The following is a 26,191-nucleotide window of genomic DNA, read 5'->3' as shown; positions in this document are numbered from 1 at the left end:
TATTTTTTACTCTTTTCCTCATCTGTCATCTCTGTTGATCTCAGAATCCTTGGACCACATCTTTATAGTTATAGTAGGGGGCATTGTAGAATTCCGAAAGATAATTATGTTCTATAGCTTTTCTGAAAGTGGGCACCTAGGTATGGAAAGAAAGCTCTGAAGTCGGAGAGGGGAAGTCTGCATAGAGGTGAGCCCTTGCAGAAGCACAAAAGACGCTGAGGAGAAAAAAATAAGTTCCGGTGAGAGCTTGTAGTCAGCCAGAAAACACAAACAGATCTCTGTTTCTCAACACAGGTTTCAGAGAGTTGTTTGCTATCTGACCATATTTCAATAACTGCTTTGTGAAACACAGGGCTTTATTCTGGCTACAGAGAAACTGTATTTCAAATTTATGGCTGGTGATAATTCAAGCAAGCAAATGACAGCAATGAAATGACTACAGTGTTCCTGCAGTTAACAGCTAAAATACACTAACTGCCTTTTTGTAGATGTGCAGCAGTAAAAGCTATCTGTATGTAACATTTAACAGTTTATAACAAGATTTTGCTTCTACAGCCATGACTTTGCTTCACTTTTAGAGTAGCAACCTGAAGCTCTTGGAACTTCACATTCTTCTCTCTAAGTAATGAAACAGAAAACTCCACAAAAGACGAAAAGATAGTGAGTCCTGGTTGGAAGACACGAGAATTTTGCCCAGGGAAATGCCAGCATGCTGCCTTTGGCATTGCAGTTATTGTTCCTGTCTAAATGTGTGATTGCTTCTTCATTTCTTTTCTAAGCTGGCATCTAAAACAATATGATCAAAGCTATGAAACAACTCTTTGTGAGACTTTTAGCAGAAGTTCATGTGAAAAACAAAGACGTGGCATTTCTGTGTTAGCTGAAGTTTGTTTCTTGCGTGAGGGAAAAGCTCATGTGAACTGTACTCAGGTAAGAGTTTGATCTAATGTGTTAACTGAAAAGTATATCCACCAAGTAAGTCAATTAACTGTGTACTTTTTGAATGAGAGTGTTCAATGGGAGTGACAGTGTAGACGCTGCAGGTAGACATAATCGTGTTCTTGTCATTATGACGTGGAAGATCTGTGCATCTCATTGTGGCCAAGAGGAAGGAACATAGCTATGCCATGGCTGGTCATAAGCTGTTCTCTCATGGGTACTGCAGTGGCTATATATAAGATGGAACAGTTTTAAATGCCACTGAATTCTAAGGAAGGGCAAAAGTCATTTGAAATGATTTTTATGTCTTTCCCTCCCTGTTCTTCTGTTGAGCTCTGAGAACACAGAAGTAGGCCTGTAGGATGCAATGCATTGATTTCTGTCCTAATACTTTCCTTTCTTTCCCTCAGAATATCTACCCCTGGTTTGGCTTTATTTAAGAAGTCCTGAGAAGAATGATACTATTTTCTATCTGTAGATTATTTCTCTTTATTTTTATTCCCTAACGGTAGAGGTGAGGGAAAGCACATAATGCTTAGAACTGCCATTAAATTAATTACAGTTTTGGTAGAACCTACTTTCTGTGGCTCAGTATTGTTCCTCTCTTAGCTCCCTTGCCTCTTTTGTCTATTTACTTGTTCCTCATAGTGATCTGGAGAGAGGCCAAGCACAAAAAGGCTTAGCATGTCAACCTTTTCTTCTGCAAACATTGCTGGAAATGAGCTTGTCCATCTCCAGACGCAAGGCTGCATTTGTTTTCCTGTTGAAATGAAGTTCAACTTTCATGATATATGAGATATTATGTTATGTATGAGACAGTATGAAACATAAATATGTAGGCCCCAAAATTACTTCTATCAGTAACTTTTATGACAGATTATGAAAGGCTGAAGAGGCCAAGAGTATTTCTGGGTTTTGAAATGCACTAGGAATGGTTTAGAATAGGAATATAATTAGATTTGGTAAGTAGAGCCTCCAGTCTCAGCAGTGTTCTTTTTATTGACTGCAGGCAGTGAAGGCTACTGCCTGGCTGGGAAAGCTGAGGCAGAATTCGATTGACTCCTGTGTGGAACCTCATGTACAGAGTTTTTATTCCCTGGAACACAAGAGTAGCTTATGTGCATGAGCAGAATCCCCTTTCTTCTGACAGTGCGCCCAGCAGCACTGCACTGCTGAGGCTATTTTTATTTTTTGTTTCTCTTTTTACAAACATTTATTTACACTGTAAGATTAAGCAGGTTGCTCTCTGGACCTGTAAAACAACTTTTCCAATTGGACTTTGCATATGTGGCTGCATCAGTTTACATGCTATTTAATTGCGGTATTTGTAGTTCAGTTTTGCAGAGTGCTGCAGTGATACCGTGTTTTGCTTTTGATCAAAATATTTCAGGCACTCGCACACATTTTACCTAATGTAGAAACCAGTGCAATGCAGAATACTTCTATCTTACCAGTGTAAGAAAAACAAAGCCTTTCTGAATTACTGGAATCAATAGATTGTGTCAGGTTGGAAACAAATGGTGGCTGCATCATGTTAAATTTATGCTAGAAATGCAGGTGTCTTCAGGAGACCAGAAATCTGTTGCATGCAGACAGACGAAGCCCTGTAGTGACTTAGGATTTAAATTGGAGCACCAAAAATTTTAAGTTGTGTTCTCAGTATCATGCAGTGAATTACAAACTTGAGAAGAAATACAACTGCCAGTTCTATGCTTAAAGCAGTAGATGAGGTTGTAGACGAAGTCTAAGAGAATTAAGTATTTAAACCTCTGAGCTTTACTTTGAAAATACAAGCCAGTGACCTGTAACTGTAAATCTGAGTTCTCATTATTTTTTCCTAGAGGTCACTAAGCTCATGTTCTTTTATAACATCTGCAGTGACACGTAAATACAAAAAGTTCTACTGTGAACTGCTCATTTCATTTTATCTCAGTTAGGCGTATTTGTCCATCTGAGTTTTACTGGAAACTTTATATGTGGTCAGAATTCTTGCCTTTTGAAAAAGGAACTCTCTAAGAAGTCATGATGTCATGCTTAACTTCTGAATAAAGCGTGACTGCAGCATAAACTCATTATCATAAAGGAGAGTTTGGGATGCTTTCTAAAAATGCTGTCCAAAGCCGAAGAGGTTAACACTCAGGAGATTTGTTTAAAAGGCTTCTTCCACTTCTTCAGTCATCTTGCTTGCTTTTTTACTGAGTAACTTTTAATGCCCCTCAAGTAAATCAATTAGGATAAGTCTGATTATGTCAGAAGTTTGCAGCAGTGCCTTTATACAGCAACTGTAATATGAAATTGCTTATAATTAGTGAGGATCTTCTGTTTGTTTAAGGGTAGGGCCACCTGACTGTTCCAGGAGCTCTGCTTTGCCGTACATTTCAGGAAAACAATGCAGTCAATGCAGGCTGTACTATTGCAGTGCAGTAATTGAGGCAGTCCACACACAGCTTTGCTTCTGGGAGTGGTCTGCAAAGCAGGTGGGCATTCTTGAAGGCCGCCAACTGTGTGTTATGTGGGTCACATCACAAAGCGGTTCACGGTGTTCTGCTGCATGATTCAGTGTCTAAAAATGCATGTTTGTTTTTCTTTAAGGTGTCAATTCATCTTTTTTAATAGTGATGGAAAGAGCTGCTGTATTCCTGTCCACATTTATTTGTGATAGCTGTTCTTAGCAAGTGTCTGATTTCTTTTTTCCACATCAGTCTTAGCAGTTCTGTGCACTGAATTTCATTTTTATTTCTTTTTAGTATGCTGCTGATTATAACTCTTCATCGGGAGTCTGAATCAGCTGCACATACTCCTAGTTGTGATGTAGAAAGCTGCATGAGGGTACAGAAACCCTGTTTGTGTCTCAGAGTATGTAATTAATATGTGGGTTTGGTGCTGAACTAAAACTGTGTTTTTCTGTCTTTTAGTTGGCAGCGTACCAGATTTACACTGTTATTACTAACTACAGGATGAGGCGTGAAGGCTCTTTGAATTGCAGTGGTTAAGTGAAAAACTCCCAGTAATGTAATTTTTTGCCAGAGTTACTTCAATTTAATTTTTTTAAGTATTATAAATTTTGAAGAGTTTTCAGCAATCGTTCTGGATTGAAGTCAATTTAAAAAAAAAAAAAAAAAAAGGCATGGTATAAGTTGTTTCAATAGAAAATGTTACCTTTTTTATTATTTTTGCTAGAAGGAATTCTTTTCAGGTGTGGAATATTAAGCAGTAGCAAAAAACTGTGAAGTAATTCCATAGCTGCACCTGCACACATTCATTTCTGTTTTTCCTCCTCCCTTTCTTCTCTCCTTCCTTTCAGTCTGTGTGGAACTTTTGTTACGAAAGTTTAGTGAATAATTGCCAGTGGTGTCCAGAACTTTTTGTAAAGCAGAGATGTGTGGCAGAGTGAAAAGAAATAGGGTTCACTAGCAATTGCAGTGAATGCTAGCAAGACTTGCAGTTTCATAGGCTTTTCACATAGCTTGAGCAAACCCAAAGGCAAAGCCTGTTCTGAGCAAAACCTGAGGTGTCTTCACACAGGGCAAAAACATGTGTGGCTGAGAGTCAAGAAAAAATGAGCAATGAAGCTCTCTTCCCTGAGAATTTAATACTGCACACACACAAGGCTTCTGCGTACTTGTAAGAGGCCATGCTTTTTACACTATTGCCTCAAAAGTCTGCTGAAATGGACAAGTTCAGGCAAGTCCTGACCAAGGTTCCAGAAATCCCTTTGTAAGGACAAGCCCTTGGCAGGGGATGAGAAATCCTTTGTCTGAGGGACAAGTCCGGGGGCAACGAGAGAGAGAGAGATAAGATGCTGATTAATGGCCCTAAAGTGGTCTTTTTGTGTGGGCCTATCTCAAGGAAGAGGGCCATCTCCGAGGAATTCACATGACTCTGACCCAAGCCTTCCAGAAATGTCACGAAGGCTGGGAAGAAGTAGGATAAAAAGGGCACAGACAAACCCCGAATTTAGGTTTTCTGACACCAGATGCCTCACTACGGAAACAAGGAGGTTTTCTCTCATCAGATGCCTCTCTACGTGAATGCCTGCATGCTGAAGATGCCTGTATGCTGAAGAACCTTTTAGGTATCCGACCTCAGATTCCTCCATCGTCGTCCTACTGCTGCCAACTGTTTCTCCTGGGCTTGCTGCTCTAGACTCTGCTTCTTGAGACCTCGCTACTCTGACTGCCTGCTCTGCGCTGCACCAGTCTGCTGCTTGCGGCCTGCCACTCTGCTGCTGCTCTCCTCTACGCTTATTTTGCCCCGGACCAACGTAACAACGTGCTACGGGACGCTGCTGCATCCAGGAGGTGACTATCCCTGCTTTAATGTAATTCTTGCTCTTTTCTACCTTTTCTATTGCCCACTTTCCTGTCCCCATCACCCTAATTTTGATATTCGCCGCTCTCCCTTCCCCATCCCCTCAGTTGTCTATCATTTCTAATAAACTGGTCGGATCAACATTTGAATGTTTTTCTTCTTAATCTCACGCTGGGCATAACATATAAAAGAACCTTGCCTCACTCCTAAATTGGAGCGAGACAGTACTGGAGTGTTCAGCTCCTGTCTGTACCTTTTTTTCCAGGAGTTATAAGCAGCTGTTGCTTTAGAAATGAGGAACAGCTGCATGGAACTGCAGTTTGACCTCCTGCACTACAGTTGGTCCCTTGCAGGGAGAGCACCTTGCAGAGCATAGACAGCTTTGCAAAATTTTCAATATAAAAATTACCAATTGCACTTAATTTTATGTTTAGTGTGTGACAAACTGATATTTGGGGGGGTTTATTCATGCTGTAGTAGCCTAGTTAATAGAGCAGAGAGATTATTCTTGTTTTCAGCTTCTCTTCCTCTTGTCCTTCCTCAAATAAGGTGGCAGGGGAAGAACTTGTGGAGAAATGAACTGTGCACATTACAAATCATGTTACTGTGCTTCTTCCTCCTGTGCCTCCAGCCCTTTGTTATTACTGTGTGAATGTGTAAGAGTAAAGCAGTGATCTCTGTGGCTTTTATCTATGTGATTTCTTTATTAAGCACATTTACTGTCTTTAGAACATCCTATGCAGAACCAAAATAGCAGACAGATAACTGGTGCTATTTATATTTCATTTTTAATAAAAGCTTCATTTCTGTCAGTTGCCTGCTAGTCTCAGCTGGTATCTGTGTGTAATTCTGAAGAACACGACATGACTGCCATTGACATACATCCGTGTACAAAGCAGAAGTGTGTTAAATTTTCTCTTGCTTGAGTTCTTGAATTTATTGAATTGGAATGAATAGTAATAGTAATAATTCTGTACTTAGTATGCAACAAAGTAGTCCTCACAACTTCTTGTAGTTACCAAGCAGAATCTGTACAGATGTCCTTGTAAAAAATATTGTAAAGGCAGCAATCACAACTTTGTGAAGATTATAGCCTATTTGAACAATGTCAACATGAAAGACTGTTCAGTGAATAAAAGTGGCTTTCAAGAGCCTCTTAGATAAACAAGCTTTTAATTTAATTAAAGGAAATTCTCTTTGAGATTTTCCCAGAATTCAGCTAATGCTGACTCTTTAAGATTGTTTAAATCCAACTGCCATGCACTGAGCGTAGAACACCTTCCACTCCAGGCATTTTTAAAACAATAATGATGAGGAGATTTTGGGAGTCCCTGATAATTGTTTGAAAAACCATCTGTGAGTGGGTCTGGAGTTTGGTTCTAATCATTTGGCAACTGGGAACCAGCATTTGAGTGGCTCTTTGTGAGCAAGTCTTTGAAAAACATTATCTTAAATGACCCAGGCTTTGCACAGCTGGCAGTATGGGAGTATTGAGAACAGCCAATACACCTTGGGACTGGGACTGTGAAAGTCACACATCAGATTAAATCTAGATGACTGCTGGGATTCCACAGTATTGCAGTTTATCTGCAAGTACTGGATTAGTATTCTTTATGAGCAACCTCTGCTCTTAGCTAACCACTGTAATAATAGGTTTGTGTTGCAGAACGACAAGAATGTTCACGTGTCCATATACCTATACAGCAAAGTAAAACAATTATTGAGAAGGATGTTTAAGAAGGATTGTAATTGAAATGGCTTGACATTCATAGACTTAGTCTTCGCTTGAGCTGAGCTCTGATTTTTATTGGTTTGCTTTTATATAGTGATATAACCTGAGTGTAAGGTTTCACTTCACTCTCTCTCATCACATAATGTGTAAAAAATTTAATGTAAGTAGATCTGAGTAAGCCACGATTGATTTAGATTTACTCGTTTCCTTCCTGTGGCCATTAGTGGTCACAGTAGATGGAAATAAAGCTGGTTATTTTTACATTGTTGACTATGAAGACTGCAGTCTTCACAGAAAACTTAGAAGCCAGCAAAAGGCATTAAAAAAGCGAAGTGACTAACATTGTCAGATAGGTCAGCTGTCCTGACCATACTTATATACGTCCTAAAAAGTAGGTGAAAAAACAAAAAAACAGTGGGGTTTTTTTGTTTGTTTCAAGTTAGTCAGCTCTCATAAAATAGGGATCTTAAAATTCAATTAGTTTTCAGAAGATCAACCTATTTTTAGTGGAGGAGTTTGAACTCTCCCTGATATGTAACTACAAGCAGATTGTAGAGTGGTGTTTATAATCTGAAGCTTTTTTTACTTTATTGATGAGGGTTTAATGTCCAGTGTTTCAGAATATATGCTAGTAACAAGAAAAAGAAAAGACTTTCTCCATTCTAGAGGACATGGGGGGAGAATGTACCTGCTTCAAGAACAGGATTTGCTTCAAGTTGAAGACACAGCAGAATTGCCCAGTCTGGTAGATTTTATGGCAGACTATTGTTTCTATAAGGGAAAATATGTCATCAGTGCAGTTGATCTTGTTCAAGTTACTGAGGGTTTGCTTAAACTATGTATTTATTTTAATTAAAATATGGCTATCTCACTGGAAGTAAAAGTGAGTGTACTAATAGGAAATAGATAAATACTTTGATCTAGAATCCCCAAGTATGGTTGGTGTTGGTTTTTGTTCTTTTGTTGTTTATTGGTTTGTTTTTTTACATTGTGTCAGAGTGCTTATGGTTATTAGAAGCCAGAAGAGAAAGGAAAATGGATCATTTAGTAGAAGCAAAAAAAAGTCTGTATGTGGTGGTCTGTATATGAAGTTTGGGAGCATCTCAGCAGAAGGACACGGGTGGAACAGCTCACTCTTCATTGACACTCACCTGTCATCTAGCTGGGAAATGGGAAGGGTGAGCAGTGCTAGCAGACAGGCAGTGAAGTGAGGCTTACTATTGGCTGCTGCTTTTTAAGGAGAAGCAAGGATTGAAGAATGGAAGATTTCCTTAGCATATGAATACCTAAAGCTTCTCCAACTACATTTTGTTAAGCAAATAAAATAATAGAGGATAGATGTCAGACTTTTATGTCATACTTCCTTGAGATAGTTCTAGTATGGAATCAGGCAGATTGTTTAGTCTAGCATAATGTGTGACACCAGAAATAACTCATTAACCCTCTAGATATGACAAACGATGCATTAATATGTACTTCTCTGTTTTAGAGATGTTAAATCCAGAGAGCTCCTTCCATGTCTCAGATTTTTAAGCCATTTTTGTACATTATTAGTAGCATTTCCTTTTTAAACCTTCCAAAGGAACATGAGTATTCACCTGTCAGTGAAACAATCTGTTAGGTAATAGGGAAAGTAAAGTAGCACAAACATGCTGTCCAACCATTCTGTAACTCTGCTTTTTCTAAAAATCATCCACATCAGATTCTGTCAATCTGTCAATCCCTGTCACCTCTTACCATTTTCCCAGTTACTGTATTTCTTTCCAGCTCTCCCTGTCTTTCTATAAAGGCCCCTAAAACAGCAGAACAAACTGTATAGAACAGTTCAGAACCTCTTCTTCTAGTGAGATGACTATCAGCTTCTGATGGGGCAGCTGTGAAGTCATGTCTGTTCTCATAAGATATCATGTGTCTGCACAGAGTTACAGTCATCTTGATAGAAATTAAAGGTTGGAAGCTTCAGAAGGAATCACCTTATTTCCCTCTACACAGGGGGATGGTTTAAAGACAGCACCTTAAATTTAAACTTAAGACGATCTCCTTTGTATGCGCAGATGTAAAGAGCAAACTGGACAATTTTCTGACATTCTTCACCTTTCTGAGGAAGCTGTTGGCTTGTGCTTGTAGTCACAATACTATCTACAATAGCAGCAGTGACCCAAACAGCATGTATTTACTCTTTTGGTATCATACTTGTAGAATCTCACTTCAGAGTTTTACAGCTGCAAGCAGAGCTAGAGCACTATCTAATGTTTCCCTTTGGGATCAGAGAACTGTGGAGCTTCAAAAAATGCTAGGAGCTGTATGCTCTGATATGTGATGGCGAGACTGCTCCTAATTATATTCTCTTTCAGTTTCACTGTATCCAATCAGTTGCATCTGATTTAATCCCACAGCGGACTATAGTTCCCAGCATCACTGATGGTTTTATCAGTTTGAATTTCAGGTAGGAATTCTGTCCATTGCATTTTCTTTGGCAAAAATTTAAACTGATTATCTTCTTTTAAGTTATGCTTGGTCAGTTCCTCAGGTTTGTGTATGCATGTGTGGGGAAAGAGGGAGGAAAAAGGAAGCTTATAAAAGAAATAAAAAGTCATACTAAGTTACAGAAAAATTTATTTTCTCAATTTTTATGTGCATCACTCTAGCAACCAAGTGATCCCAGCCCTGCGCAGCTTAAAATGTTGGATTTGGGGTATTATTTTTGCAGGAGACTGTAAAGCAATTGAATCACTCTGTACTCTGTGAAACTTGGGAAAGCAGATTAACTATTAGTGATCCTGGCTGTGTGACTGAGCAAGTGTGATTAATACCATGAGATAGCAAGGCCAGTTTGAGATCTAAGAAGCTGTTACTAAGCTACCAAGTGGATTCCAGCTCTTACAGCTTATCAGAGTGGAACTTGAGGTTGAACTGTACGTGCTTCCTGAATGAATATCCAAATGAGGTCTATATTAATTTTGTGATGAGTTGTATGTCCTGGGATTTGAATTTCATGGGGGTGTTCGTAGACAAGATCTCCATCCACTTGTAACATCAGGCATGTCAGGAAAGCTTAAGTGAGTAATAACCATTTAAGCATAGAGTAAAAACATGGTTAATGAACTGGAAATAAGAATAATTTGTGCAGGGAAAAAAAAAAAACCAAAACACTTTTGGCAGCTGTAAAATAAATAGTCAAATACTGCAATGCATTGAAGGAAACCATAATTATGTCATCTCAGGTGACCTAAATATTGAAATGTCCAAACACGGAGTATTGCCACACAGCATTGAGTGACCACTTCTGATGGAACTACTCTTAAGTAAGAACTTGCTAACCCTTCTCCCTTAGATACAATCTCTGACATTCCTCTATGTGAGAAATTGAGCACAAGTGTAAAAAAGATTCTCTAGCTGAAAAACGCACAGCTCATGGATTAACAGAGTGAGTACAACAGCAAACCAGACAGGTACGCTAGGGATGCAGGGAGGTGGATCTCTTATCTGTTCTTTCAGGAAATGCGTGTTGCTATGTCTCATGTACAAGGGCTCTCTGCCTTCTACTGATTGCTCCCTGGTGGTGTATGTGTTAAGGAAGAAGGAGTGAGAAGTTCTGCTACAGAGAGGAAATAAATAAATCTCGAATCGCTGTTACCTTGTTGTTCTTAAAACACTCACTTGAGAATATCAAATAGGCACAGAATGCCCTCCTTTTATTCTGAGATATAAATGCTAGCAGATGGTAAGAGGAGAAGGTAAATTTGATCACTAGTTGCTGGTCAGTACTTAAGGAATTCTGGAAGCTGCAACAAGTAAATTCATAACTGGAACTGAATAAAATATTCTCTTGAGAGTGTAAGGATTTGGGTGTGCAGTTTGAAGTGGTTCACATAAAAGTATTTTACTTCTTGAATAAAAAACATTCATATTGACCTTTTCAGCTCTCTTTTCCTTGTTGTGCTGAATCAGCTGCTCTGCAATGTGCACATTGTGTTGCACCCTGCTAAGCAGTAAGATTTGGAGTATGGGATGTAGCTTATAAATAGTTTCTTAGGAGTCACTTTGGCCTCACCTCCAAGGTATTGGTTACTCTCCTTTCTTTAACACAATGCAAATTAATACCAGTGGCACTGTTGTCTCTTGTTTTCAGGAACATTTGAGCTTTAGATACTGAGTTTGATGCTGGTCCTGAACGGGATCCAGAACCAAGAGTACTCTGATGTATTATTTTCTATGACCTCAATTTTCGCAGCAGCCATTCACCAAAGATAAGTGGCTCACTTCAGAAATTATACAGCCACATCTGTAGTTCTGAAGAAAGCAACTGTTAATTTAATGCTGCCTCTGTTAAAACATCACTTTTTCAGTTATCTAAACTTCATACTACTTGTGGCCACATTATGATAGGTGATATTAATATAGTACAACTTCAGTTACTAGAAGCCGATAGGAATGCTTCCTTTGCCACCTACCTCCTCCTTAGAAAAGATAATTAAGCATGCTGAACTATAACTGGGATTGTGCAGATTGAGAGGCACTTAATGAATATGATTTTCCTCAAATGGAGAGATACACAACGTATCTTTTATTAAATTTCTGTTGTGGCAACTGAATGTTCCCTCTAGCCGCTATCTATAAATGTAAAGGGAGGTAGACTACACAGGCTCATTAACCTACTACCTGATTCAGTAAGTCTGACTCTAAATGGCAATATGTGAAAGATGTCATGGCCCTGTGACATGAATACTAGGCTGCGGTGAACTCTATATTCATTTGTTGAAAAGCTGAGTTGTGGTCAGGTTAAATTTGTAGTAGTGAGCCTGATGTGAGCCAGTTACTGTTTTCTCTCACAGGTCTCATAGAACTAGAATAAATTCTGCAATGTGTTGTGCATTCAGCTTGGTGTCTGAATGGTCCCAAGCCCTAGCCTGGCTGGGATGTTGGGAAAACTGCTTGGTGATCTTGAGAAGTGCTCCTGAGGTGAATCTGGAAGCCATCCTGACCTTGAAAGTCTGGGAGCAGTTACACACTGAGTGTCTTGAACTGGCTGTGTAAGGCCAGAAATGATTTCTGAATGTCTAAGTTTGAACATCATTAGTATTTTCTGCTGATAAGAGTGCATAGAAATTCAGTGATTGTGTATATTTCCTGTGAAAATTCACTGGAAACAAAAGCTTTACTAACTAGGGCTGAGACTGCTACGCCTACAGGAAGAAAAATGAGACAGGAGACGGGAATGATGGGGATAAAGTATGGGAAGATGGTAACGTTCTCCTGGAAGAAAATGTCCCTTTAAAAGTTAGTTTAATTTAGATTAAGATTCTGAGAGGGATTATATGATTCTGGAGCGGAAATGTGCAATCTTTCAAGCTTGATTTAAGTGTAATGGTTATAATCTAGATGCTTTAAGATGTATTTAGACACCTGAGTTTTCATGTAAGGATTTAAAAATAAAACAAACAACCAATATCCAGTTGCTCTTGGGCAAATGAGAGAAGTTTCTTTTGAATGTTTAAGTTCTGGTTTTATTATGATTAAGCACCTTTTAGATTTGGTGAATGGCTTGACCTAGGGTGGTGTCTGAAGTAGAAACCTGATGTCGGTGCATACATTTGGGCGCCTCTGGTGGCGCAGTGGTAGGAATGCCACGTTGCAACACCGAGGCCCTGGGTTCGAATCCCCCCTGTGGCGCAAGTGGTAGAAGTGCTGCTCTGCTACACAGTAGGCTCGAATCCCAGGGGGTTGGACTCGATGATCTCTAAGGTCCCTTCCAACCCACACGAGACTGTGATACTGTGATATGTGATAATCGCCACATCGTTATACAGTACCACCTGCTGGAGAAGAAATAAAAAGCTACTCTCTCTGTATTTAAAACATAAAGCAAAACTTAAGTATTTGAGATGGGACTTGGATGTATGTTTTGTTAGAGTTCTGCTTTCATGAGTTTTGGAGATAGGAATGTCAGTCTGTAATTGAAAAGCCAAAAATTGGAAGTCAGAACATTCCCGGCTGTTCTGCTGGGGTTTTGTTTCTTTGTTTGGTTTTTGTTGTATTTTTTGGAGAGGGGGGTGGGGGTGGGGAAATTGTGTGGTTGGTTTTTTTTTGTTGTTGTTTGTTTGTTTGTTTGTGGTGGTTTTTTTTTTGAGACAAACGGCTCTGTCTGGAAACAGGCAGTGTAATGCTGTTCTGAATTCGTGGAGGAATGGTTTTACTGTACATATGTGTAAGATGAGTTAGTGGAAATCTGTTTGGTGGAAATCTGTTCGGTGGAAGCCTTGCCCTTGAAGTTGTTCATTAATTGTGGTCCATCAGAATCTCAACATGTAAGTTGAGAAAGGCTTTCTGTGGTTGTATGATGTGCAAGCAATATTTGCAGCTCCTGGAAAGAACTAGGAATTTATGCTTCTAAGGTGAAAGTTATGTTGCTTCGTTTATCTACCATTGTCCTCTTTCCTCTTCATATCTGTTGATTTGAAGTCATTTCCTCATTCTATTAAATAATAGTGTAGAACATTAACCAGTAGCAGAAGGAAAGCTAACAGCAGGATCTTTGTTAGGAACCTTGTGATACACTACTTGCTGGGAATTTTAAGGCCTGTTCCTCTAGTGACCTACAAATGTACATTCTGCAGAAAATGTGATGAAAGCTGTTACTTCTGAAGTGTTCATGTTTGTCTCCTTCATGAAGTATTCGGCAGGTATCTTAATTACATGCTTTTAATCTACAACATATCTGGTACTGTTCTTAATTTGTACATACAGATGAAGAAAATACCTGCTGAAGTGTGTGCATAAGCATATTCAGGGCAGACTAGAGCTAAACACTGTACAGAGTAGGCGAAACTTACTGAAAATATAGAAGATATGGCATGATTTTTTATGAATGTTTAGTCACATGCATATGATCACCAATTCTTCCCTGTAATCTTCTAACTGTAGTTCCCCTGTTCATTTTTTATACATTTCCAACCAACATGATATATAAAAAAAGACAAATTCTGTAATGAAGTGGTCAAAAAGAGCAAGAGTTCATTTTTAACTCTGAAGCAGAATGTCAGCTGACAGCAGAAAAAACAGCGTGCTTTGAGATAGCAGAAGTCATGCATGTTACTGACTTACCGACTGCCTTTAGAGAGGCATACTTGTTAAGCTCTTTGCCCGGGGGCTGTTGCTCATACGGGTTTGTGATCTGTCCCAGGCTGGGATATGAGTGCTGATGTGCCATCTGAGGAAGGAGGGGGGATGTTGGCATAACATTATTCATCTGTGGTGGATCTGTAATAATAAAGAAAATTGACAAGCATAAAAAAAATCTGTCTTAAGATTCTAACATTGTTATCCACTATAGATTAGATAGGATTTGATGTGAGATTTAATGCAAGAAAACACTACTTAGTACAAAGTGGAATTTAGGGTACAGCAAATTCATGGCTCAGACAGTTAATATCATGACTAAAGGCTGATGAATGATTGTAGCAGTACATTTGTATAAAGAAGATTTTTGAACTACTTAGTTTTCAAAACAGTTGAACTCTGAAAAAAACTGACATTACAACTTCAGGGTATAAAACAAAATGTCTAATTTATCCCAAGACAGCTTTAGTACAGGGCAGTAGCATCCCTTTCTGTGCAGTTAAATAGCCAAGCTACTTTAAATTGAGTCCAGCAGGCTGCTGTGTATACATGGCTGTACTGCTTTTAATACCTGGATGAACCTGGTTATTTTCACAGTGTTATGTTGTGCACTGTAGACATGGCTGCATTGCTGAATGTGCAGTTTTGGCTCATACTATCATTAGGGAATTTATTCAAAGCTCACACTTCATTCTTATGTTTTACCTTTTTCCCTGGGAGTAGGTATCACAGTTTCATAACAAGAAAGCTTCCTCTGTAGCAGTCATACCTAAAACCAGAAGCCAGTTTCTGCTAATGTATACAGCTTTATGCCATCACTTGCCCGATACCCATTCTGTGGTAGTTCCTTTATAATTGAGAATACAGCTTGGATATTTTTTTCTTTCTAAGATACACCATAATTCATGGGTGTTTAACCTTTTGGCTTGCCTGGGCCACACTGAGTGAAGAAGAACTGTCTTGGGCCTTACATACATAGGTTGCTCTGAAAGCAATGCCTCCTGTTTATTTCTGTGGAAGTTACAACAGATACAAAGAGCACAACACCACTATTCTCTATCAAGACCTTTGCTCCACCCACACTCCCATGTCAGGCAACATTCTGTCAGAGTGCCCTTCTACTGCCATCTGTCACACAGCAACAACACGTCATGGAATGCTGGTGGGAAGGTTCAGCCTCTGCTGCCATCCCACTAACAGATGTCTGACACTGGGCATCACAAAATTGGAGGCATTATTTTTGGAGCAGCCCTCATAAAATATATTAGTTAATGCGTATAAGTAACAAAACTTATTTATTTATTTATTTATTTAGGAACAAAAATGGTGAAGTAGTGGGATATCTGACTGTGAAACTATCGCATCAGTCTGATTCAGTGGAAGTGGTTGGAATTCTTAGTGAGGTCTCAAGGTCTCATCAGTTTTTTGATGAAATGTTGCTTTTCCTATACTTCTTTTTTTTTTGGCACTGCTCTCAGATGTGTGTACTGTCAAGAAGCAATGACATGCACAAAGTGTGACTGTGAAGCAAAGGATATTTTTCTTTGGTAAAATAGGGATTCTGAAAGTCATGTGAAGATGTGGTCTGATTTCTGAATTGAATATCTGATTGCAACTCCATCCATTGCATCTGAAAATTTGTAGGTATTCATATCAACTGAAAATGGTGTCACAGACATAAGCTGACAATGTTTTTGGCCATCTCAAAATGTATTCTCAGATTCCTTCATCAAAACCAAAAGTATAGCTCATATTCTTCGCTGTTCAGAGTCCTGCAGTGCTGCCCTCTCATGTCCTGGTTTCAGCTCATACAGTGTTAACCACACACTGATGGTTTGTTGCTTGCTGTGCACTGTGCCCGCTCTGCTCCTCAGGGAAGTGCTGCTGCTGTTACGGCATGGGGCTGGGCTGCATGCTGCCCATCGGCTGTGGGTTGGACATGTCTACTGTAATTAATTGATTTTAGTAGTGTTTAATCCCAGGTTCCAAAGTATTTGATCAGAATGTTATGCTACGCTCAGCTTGCAAGCCTAAACTTCATCAGATTTCAACATGGTCAGCATATCTTTTTTTTTAATGGATCTTTCTCCAATCTGATTATTTTGAACTGATTGTCAAAGATGAGGAACTTATTAGGGCTTCTGAAATGACAGAACAGTGATTTTTTCTTTCTACAGTGGAGCTTAATGCCACCAGCGAATCCTATAGCATCAAGTGAAGGCTTTATGATCATGTAGAATGAAAGCTGGGCTGGCAGGGCAAGGAAGGTTTATAATGCTGTAGTGAGTGGACTACTCCCCGTATGCCCAGAGGAGCAGTATCACTACAGTTTGCTAGGATTATAAGGGAATTGAGCCACATGGCTTCCTGCAGCTAATTAAGGAAGCTGAGTGCATGAGCAGGAGTTCTAAAGCTGGTTAACGGTTTTACTGCTGGGATGGGAAAGCAAGAGTATTTGATAACTTTCTTCATCTTCATTGTTGCTTCTGCCTGCTGCAGTCCCTGTTGGTCAGACTGAGGCTTCGGTTGTCTCTGCGGAGTAGTGAAGTCTCATCCTTCCGTTCCATTTCTGGAGTACAGCTGAGAAAAGCCTCAGCTTGACTTGTATCATAATACAGTCTGTCCAAACCAGCTGTTCTTCAAATGCTTCTCTGGTTTTGAGGAAGCATGATTGCATGGCTGTAACAGCAACTCAAAAGATGGAGGCATGGTGGGTCCTTTAATGTAAGAAAGTGGGAGGCTTTTACCACTACATTCGCTCATTTTGTTCTGAGGAGATCTAAATCAGCACTTTGCAGGTACTACAACCATGAAGTTCCCTTGAGGGAGTTCTTACTGTTCAAGCTGTCGAAACATCATGATTTCACTGTGATAAAAGAATTGTGTGCACCAGGATTTCTGCTCTCACTGCCAAGGTGACTTGCAACTGCAGAGGCTTTGGGAAAGTAGTGTAAATAAGGTGTCGTTAACCAAGATTGCTTTCCTGTCTCTTAGCACTTCTGTTCAGTCATCTATTTAAAAATAATGAAGAAAGTTTCCCCAGAAATGTGCTGGGGAAAGTGAATTTGGTGTGCTTCATTTTCTTCCAGCTGTTACGGCGTTGTTACTAGGATTCATTTTTCTGGGATTTTGTTCTTTTTGAGTTTTAAGAGAAAGCCAGAAAATGTCTTCCCTTTCCATGTTGTCTTTGACTTCTGTTCTGATTAAAAGCTCAGAACTCTTCTAAATTACGAATTTCAATCAAATTAATGACAGTCATGCTTTCACTGGTGCACTGACTATGCATTGCCACTCATTTGCATCCAGCTGCTTAGACAAGATGAAGTCTACATGTAGAAAACACAGTTCCCATTACTCATTCGATTGACCATTTGCACAAAGTAAATTGAGCAAAAGGCCAAACTGCAGCCCAATGAAATATATTGAAGAAAGATTCCTATTTAAGAGAGATTCTCAAAGTACTTAATTCCCAGGGCCTAAAAGAAAGTCTTGCTAGTTTGGTATATTCACCTGTTTAAATACAAACCATACATGTTTTCAGTCTTCACTGATCGTAGGTGTGAGAAACACTCTCAAGATTAAAAAAATATATAAATTATATATAAATTTATATATTTATAAAAAAATATATAAATTTATATATTTATAAACAGTCAAAGATCTCTGTGAACAGCATTTTATTCATTATTGCAATAATGGGAGCACGCTCCCTACTGACCAGAGAGGTATTGCTCACCTAGTCAGTGAAATCCATTCTGTTATATGCCCTTGGTCCAGAACAGGTAAAGCCTCTCATGGCGCTCATTGGTTGAGCGTCTCACAGGCTCACAGTCTTCCCTGTGCTGTTGATATGATACATTTCCATACAGTGTCTGTTACCAAACCATTGTTTTTAGGCATGTTCTGTACTTTTTAAGGTGATAGGAGGTTAATGTTTCCAAAAATCAGCACACTCATTCTGTCCTGTGCTAGGTTCTCCCCTGCCCTACCTAATTACCTGACCTTGTGCCTGTGCCAGTTCTGTGCAGGTCAAAGCACTCCAGTCTCAGCTTTACTCTGTTCAGCTGCTTTCTTTGTGAAAAACAACTTATCCTATGCTGCATGCAGAAATACTGCAAATATCTACTTCAAAAACACAATCTACCTATCACACAAGATGTGGAAAAAAAAATTCAAACAAAATATTATAGTAGCTGAAGATTTGCAGGTACTCAAGACAACAGTATATACCCTGAACTACCTCACACTGAAAATAACAGCTGTGAAAACAGGATAGACCTGAGCGATCAGAAATTACCAGGAAAAAACTGCTGCCATCCTCTCCAGAACTGCACTGTATCAACACGTGTATTTTTCTCTTTGTTCTTGAGTGTATTGTACTTAACTGTAAAAAACAGCTCACCCAGCATTGCATCCATATGTGGTCCAAACTCACAGTCCTGCACGCTTCATCAGTTAAAAGCGTGGGTGTTGTTTGCTGCTGAATTCCAGATTTATCAAAGCTGTGGGATTTTAAAATCTCAACTATGCTTGTAAACATGCAACTATGAAGCCGCTCTGGATAATAAGACTGTTCTCGATTAACGGGACAGAGTCTCCAGTTGGGGTGAAGCTCAGAACCTCAGTACTTACTCTTGCATCCCTGTATCTGTCCCAGGGCAGATACCTGTTCTTTGTGTGTGCGTGTGCATTTTCTTACAGCTGAATAATTTACTTTTATCCTCTCACTTCATTGTTCTTGTGTTATCATTGTCATTGCCTTTTCACTTAGATTATTTACTTCTTCCTTCAGATTTATGTTAATTATATATTTAAAAGGTGTTTTTACTAATGTCCAGATGCCTGCAGGAGCAGTAAAGGGTATGTTCTGCAGTAGATGATATATCAGAGTTAGGCTGTATACTGTTAGATAATGCACTGTTTGTGGAAATGTAGATACATACAGTTTATTTCCAACCTGTTCAGTTCAGTAGCTCCTCTCTGTTTACTGCCAGCTGTCTGACAGAGGCTACATGAACTCCCAGCATAATTGTCTCTGGAAGGTGTGTGTTGATCCCTTCCGAAAGCAGCATTGCAGGTAATGCCCAAATACAGCAGTGCAGATCACAGCTGAAAACAGTGCTCTTTTCAAATTGTTCTAAAATTCACTTTCTCTTATCTGCTGTAAATCTTCATTATCTAGTTCTCCACATAAGTGGAGATAAGTCATAAGATGGAAATTAGCTGCAATCTACAGCAAAAGTTTTTGCAGTCAGATAGAAGTCCTGAGCTGAAAAGTATTCCAATTATCATGTCCTAATTTCTCTGCCTTGCAATTTGACTGATTTTGTCTTTTAGCAAGCAGACATCCTCCAAATCCAGCTTCTGTACCATTCACTACTTTGTATACAACTTTTTTCCCCCTACTTTTCAATTATTTATCTTTTTCTTAAGTAAATATTTTTACTCGTTTCAGTCTTTTTTCATCTGCCAATCTTTGCAAGCTTTGATCCTTATGGATGACATTTCTCGGCCACTTGCTGTCTTGCCTTGAAGGTTTTGAGATTAAATTCTGCCTTCAGTTTATCACATGGAGTTGCGTTTCTGTGCATATAATGATATCAGCAAGTCACCCTTGCCAGTCTCTGTCCCTTTACAGTACATCTTTTTCTAATCAGTGATGCACAAGTCAAAAAGAAAGGCAAAAGCCCAGCTTGAATTCAACCTGGCCACTGGGGCAAAAAGTAACAAGAAACTCATTTACAAATACATCAGCAGTAAGAGGAGGACTAAAGAGAATTTCCATTCTTTACTGGACGAGACTGGGAATGTGACCACTGAGGATGAGGCAGAGGTTCTGAATGCCTTCTTTACGTCTGTCTTTAAAGGTTAGATCAGTTATCCTGAGGGTACTCCATTCTCTGACCTGGTAGTCTTGGCTGGGGAGCAGACTAAATCACCCATGATTCAGGAAGACACTGTCCAAAGACCTATTACCTTGTGGCTGGACTGCCACAAGTCCATGGGGTCAGATGAGATTCACCTGAGAGTGCTTGAGGGAGCTGGCAGAGGTGATAGCTGTGCCGCCTTCCATCATCTATCAGCACTCCTTGTTGAGTGGTAAGGTCCCACAAGACTGGAGGCTCACCAAAGTGACTCCCATCTACAAGAAGATATTTGTAAGGAGGATCCGGGGAACTACAGGCCTGTTAGCCTGACCTCATTGCCAGGGAAGCTTATGAAGGAGATTGTCTTGAGGGAGATAACACAGCATGTGTTGGATCAGGCCTAGCCAGCATGGGTTCATGAAAGGCAGGTCCTGTTTGACCAACCTGATCTCCTTCTGTGATCCAGTGACCCGTCTGCTGGATGAGGGAAAGGCTGTTGATGTGGTCTACCTGGACTTCAGCAAAGCCTTTGACACTGTCTCCCTCAGTATTCTCATGCAGAAGCTGGCAGCCCGTGGCTTGGATGGGTACACTCTCAGCTGGGTAAGGAGCTGGCTGGAGGGTCACACCCAGAGAATGGTGGTAAATGGAGCTAAATCCAAGTGGTGACCAGTCACGAGTGGTGTTCCCCAGGGGTTGGTGCTGGGACCTGTCCTCTTCAACATCTTTATTGATGACCTGGATGAGGGCATCGAGTGCACCCTCAGTAAGTTCGTGGATGACACCAAATTGGCTGGAAGTGTGGATCTGCCTGGGGGTAGCAAGGCCCTACATAGGGATCTGGACAGGCTGGAGATCTGGGCTGCAGCCAATGGGATGAGGTTCAACAAGACCAAATGACAGGTCCTCCACTTTGGCCACAACAACCCAGGGCAATGCTACAGGCTTGGGGTGGAGTTGCTGGAAGACTGTAGAGGAAATGGACCTGGGGGTATTGACTGATGCTCGGCTGAACATGAGCCAGCAGTGTGCCCAGGTGGCCAAGAAGGCCAATGGCATCATGCCTTGCATCAGAAACAGTGTTGCCAGCAGGAGCAGAGAGGTGATTGTTCCCCTGTACTCAGCTCTGGTGAGGCCACACCTCGAGTACTGTGTCCAGTTTTGGGCCCCTCTCTGCAAGAAAGACATTGCGGGCCTGGAACATGTTCAGAGGAGGGCAACAAAGCTGGTGAGGGGTCTGGAACACAGGGCTTATGAGAAGCAGCTGAGGGAGCTGGGATTGTTCTGTCTGGAGGAGGCTCAGGGGAGACCTCATTGCTCTCTATAACTACCTGAGGGGAGGTTGTTGTGAACTGGGGGTCAGCCTCTTCTCTCTTGTAACTGGTGATAGGACCAGAGGGAATGGTTTTAAGCTGTGCCAGGGGAGATTCAGGCTGGACTTCTCTGAAAGAGTGATCAGGCAGTGGAATGGGCTGCCCAGGGAGGTGGTGGAGTCACTGACCCTGGAGGTGTTCAAGGAACGTTTGGACATTGTGTTGAGGGACATGGTTTAGTGAGAACTGTTGGTGATGGGTGGATGGTTGGACTGGATGATCTTGTAGGTCTTTTCCAGCGTTGGTGATTCTGTGGTTCTGTGTAGTCATATATTCTCTAAACGTGATAGTTCTGAGGAAGTATATACTTTTTGTGGCATTTTATGTTCGCCAGTTTTCTGTCTCTGCACTGTATCACAAAAACATTCTTCTAACACAGGCAACTTCCCTGTCTAATCACCATCACAAAAAAGATATGAGATGAGTAGGATGGCATTTCATCCAGCAAAAAGATGTTTCTGTTTTATAGAAGTGACAGTCTGCAGTGTAAATGCTTGTCATCAAACATAGTGTCTTTTGCCTTCATGTGTCCTACCTAGCAATTGTAGGAGTAGCCCCATGCTACATCCTATGCTCTTTATTCTCCTAGGTGCCACTGAATGTCACTCAGCTTCCTGATGTCTAGTGATGTTCATTATTCATTTCCTGCATGGTTAGTGTCTTTGGGCTGTTGCTGTGTCCCATGGTAGAGGCTGCCTACTGTTTCACATGTGGATATCCCCAGCAGATTTCTGAGGTAAGAGTATTTCTCACCAAAATTAAAAAAAAAATGCTGAACGTGGGCACACCTTCATTTACACTGTCAGATACAAAAAGGTGTTAAACTCCTTATGAACATGGTGTTGGGGACTGTGCTGACAGCGTAAAGAAGTGATTAGTATCCCCTGCTGCAAGCATTTGTGAGTCAGCAGGGTTGTAGTGCTGACTGACCCCAGGAAGGCCTATTGATTCAAGTTGAAGACTGGCAAGAAATGGGATGGCATAACGTCTCTTAGATCTTTAGCTGATCCTTTGTTTCTCACTCATTCAGACACAGGAAAGAAGGTCAAGGAGCTGGGTCACAAAACCTACAATGTTCTGCCCTTGGTCTGTAAATTATGAGGCAGACTTTCTCCTGGCAGGAGAGGTAACCTGCAAAGATGTGTGGTGTTGTCGCTCAAACAATATACTTGTCTAGTTTGTAAGTAGCAAAACTGCCGTTTCCTTCTGGTGCAGCACTGTACTGCTGTCAGATGTAGGCAATGCTATCAACACACACTCAAAAACAGATGGGCTTTTAATTTTCAGTACTTTTATCTTAAGTGCAAATGAGGACAGCACTGACTTTACAATACAAGTACCCTTTCTTTTTTTCTGTATACATCCTTCAGACTCTTACCTGTGTAACTGTCAGACATTTTTCTTTGAATAGCAAATTTTGGAGTGGTTGAAACAGGAAAGAAATTCAGACGGGATGCGGCAGTCTGAGTCCAGCAAGGGACCTAAGTCCGACGTACATAATGTCCCTATTAAAGGTCTTCTTTTCTACTGGATATGCTGGTGCCACTTAATGTTTAAATCTGTGGAATTATTTATGTATATAAAAATCTCATGCCAGTGACAGGTTACAAATGGGAAAAGAAACAACTGCATCTCTGTGTATCAGTTGCATCCAAGAGCTGGTGACCACAGCATCCCACTGCCATGAACTGCCACGTTTTCTGTGAACACAGTGATTTAGGAGATGGGGGCTTGACTGTGTTTCAGGTTTGGGCTCCTGGTTTCTGGTTAGACTCCAAGTGTGTAGGGACAGAGTTCTGTGAAATCAGTTGGCAGTTTTATTGCCATCCAAGGAGAGTGGGAGTGGGATATTGCTGGCCTTGTGACTAAACTGTCTGGAAGCCTTACTCCCCTGTTTTTCATTTCTCTTGTGCTCAGTGCTGCACTGTGGAACTCAAACTCTTCTAATACTTTCTGAGCTCTTGCACTGCAAAAGCACTGTGCTCTGAGGTTGGTTTTCCATGTAAACTTTTGCAATGTGACACTCTGTCTCTTTTTATAAAGGTTATTTTTGTATCCTGTAAAGGTGTGCTTTCCCTTCATAATTGCTCACAACCTGACAGACTTATAGTCATCTGATAGGACTTGTGACATTTTAATATTTTTTTAGAGCAACTCATTGTGTCTTCACAAGCAAGGGATTATAAACTTTAAAAAAGCAATAAGCAGATGAACTTGTCAGATATCAGGACCATGCTTTCATATCAATTTCTAATGCTTGAGTTGTGGGAGGATGGGGAGCAGTGCTGTTTTCTCTCTCCCACCCACTTTTCTGGCTTTCTTCATCTTTTTTTGCCTCAAGTAGCAGAGTTGAGAGATTAATTAAACCCACCAGCTACCTACACTTTGAGCACTGCAAATATCCTTAGCCATGCATATTAAAAAAGATAAATTAAAAAAGATAAATTAAGCAAATTTGACTTATATGACATTTTTGGTGGTTTTTTGTTTTGTTTTGTTTTTTATTTTATTTTCCTAGAAAAAATGTTCTTAACACCCTCCCGTGAGGTATTGGTTGTTTTACAAATGAAACAGTTCTGTATCTTTTCATAAAGTCTGCTAAGATGTATTAACCAGCTCAGCTCCTTTGCTTTGCAAGTTTATCACTTTAATTTAAATTGCTTTTCTTTCAGCAATAAGCATACTTTTTACCTAAGAAAAGTGACATAATATTTGGTATTTCTTCTAAATGTTTACCTGTCTTCTGTGTTTGTTGTGTTCTCTTACCGTAATGACTCTTACCACCAGTAAGTGTAACTTTTCATGTAGCTGAATTTATTAAAAATTCCCTTAGTTGAGTCATTCCACTAGATTGCTTACTGGCTGTCCTAATGGATTAACAGTTTAGAAGGGGAGGATTAGACAATATAAATTAAAAACAAACATGTTACTGACTATTATGTATTTGTTATTTATGCATAAGCAGTAGCTTAGTGGTCCCCAGCCTATGGCTTGCAGATAGCACATTGTTCATGGGCAAAAGTAATTGAAGAGTTGAAGGTGGGGATGAGGTTAATATTTGAGGAAGCTGCTCAGTGCTTTGTCAGCTAAGGCTGAGGTTAATTTCATTATCTGATAATCCAGCTAATGTGTGGTTTGAGAAACATTTGACTGAAGTCTGCTTATCACCTGAATTTATCTCAGTGGCGTATATTGTCCTTACCCAACAGCGGAGAAGAGTGTGCTTTTTCCCTTCTGGAATAATTTAGTTTAGTCTTTTATTCTCTCTAGAGATGAAAAAGCATCACTGTGCTGCTGTGAAGCTGCAGTATCCTGTTACAGGTATTTTCTTCCCTGATGCCCATGTGCAAGTCTTATTAATGTTGGTACCATTTTTATTTTGTTAGTCTCTGTTAAGCAAATAAAAACTTAGAGAGAGAACTCAGAAGTCCTGTTAAAGAAATAGCTGTAATTTGTTACCTTTTAGATTGACGGGGACCAAAATTTACTGATTACTGAGTGGGATGCATGTTATCCCATTGAATAGGAAATAAAAAGGGCTAATTCCTCAAGGAATTATCATTTTTATCCCTTATTCCTCTCAGGAATTCCCTGTTTTTAAAATGCCCCTGATGAGGGGCCCCACAGCCTACCTGCACAGTATGGGCTACACAGCAACAATACATCATGGAATGCTGGTGGAAAGGTTCAGCCTCTGCTACCATCCCACCAACACTTTCTCTGACATTGTGGGCTGATATCACAAAACAGGAGGCATTGCTTTTGGAGCAACCCTCACAGAATAATAGTTAAACATTTGGCTGCTTTGTAATAGTGTTCATGGTGCTATTTCAATAATGGTTAGATCAAATTATTTCCTATTTAAATAATTTTGTTTTATCCAAATATATGCACAAGAGTTATGAGGGAAAACAAAATGAGAGAAGATCAGAAAAATGGCTTCTTTTGAAAAAGTATATGCAGTTTTTGGGGGGAAAGTCTAATACATCTTTTCCTTCTCTCTTATTTTTATCCCATCTCATTCACTTTAGGCCTGTGAAATGAAACCTGAAATACAATAATGCATGCAGAGTAGCCTGAGTATATCATATCAGGGTAAATAGAAATCTGGTAAGTGTCCAACTCATTTTCTTTCAAGTAAATCATTTCCAACCATGCAGCGTAGGAAGTTGGTAATCCACGTACCTTGCAGATAGATGGTCTGAAAGTTCAATCCTGTTTACAGAGCTAGATACTCTCATAAGAGAGAAAACATACTTTGAAAACTCTGTGATTTAAGAAGAGGCACACATTGTTGACTTACAGAATTTACAGGTCTTCTTAATCACTGCCTTGTCACCAGTGTGTGGCTGATTGTCTTGGTTCTAACTCTTGCTGTGTACTTGACACTGCTCACAAACCAGTTACTTCTGGTCTTAATTTTCTCTGGCTTTAACTTCCTCATCACTCACAAATGGAATAGCTACTGGTGATATTTCAGATTTCAGAAAGAAGTGGAATATCTGACTTTTTAAACTATATTCCTTCCTCAAATGATCACCCATGTATTTATTATGGAAGTGGCTTATTCCTAGTTTTTAAGTATTACTTTATATGGCAGCTTAGAAAGGAAATAAACATCGTATTACTAGATGCTGTTTAATTTTAGCATTTTACTTTAACTTAAGGTTCTTTCAGAAGTCTGCTAAGTGACTTCTCTGCCTTCCCAGTATTTCCTGCCTTCTGATAGTCAGCATTCAGATATATTGAAGGAAGCACAAAGTAGGTATGGGAGTGGAGGAAAGGAAGGAAAGAGAAAATATTTCCGTAAGTAAGACATAGGCAATCCTGTATCAACAGGAGTGTTGTTT

At 39.9% G+C, this 26,191-nt stretch overlaps 1 protein-coding gene across 4 annotated transcripts in view; it reads right to left on the bottom strand.

The window, feature by feature from the left end:
• SHISA9 (shisa family member 9) overlaps positions 1 to 26,191 on the bottom strand; it is a 169,875-nt gene that overhangs the window by 7,340 nt on the left and 136,344 nt on the right. For all 4 annotated transcript variants that reach the window (XM_015876445.3, XM_085513753.1, XM_085513754.1 and 1 more), the window contains one exon: positions 14,087 to 14,242. In XM_015876445.3, the coding sequence (XP_015731931.1) occupies positions 14,087 to 14,242 (156 nt within the window). The remainder of the gene's footprint in view (positions 1 to 14,086; positions 14,243 to 26,191) is intronic.

The sequence above is a fragment of the Coturnix japonica genome, chromosome 13, assembly GCF_054131305.1.
Source record: "Coturnix japonica strain WE chromosome 13, WE-NBRP24, whole genome shotgun sequence".
NCBI classification, from domain to species: domain Eukaryota; kingdom Metazoa; phylum Chordata; class Aves; order Galliformes; family Phasianidae; genus Coturnix; species Coturnix japonica.
Note: the sequence above shows the minus strand (reverse complement) of the source record. Positions and strands in the feature narration are given on the sequence as shown.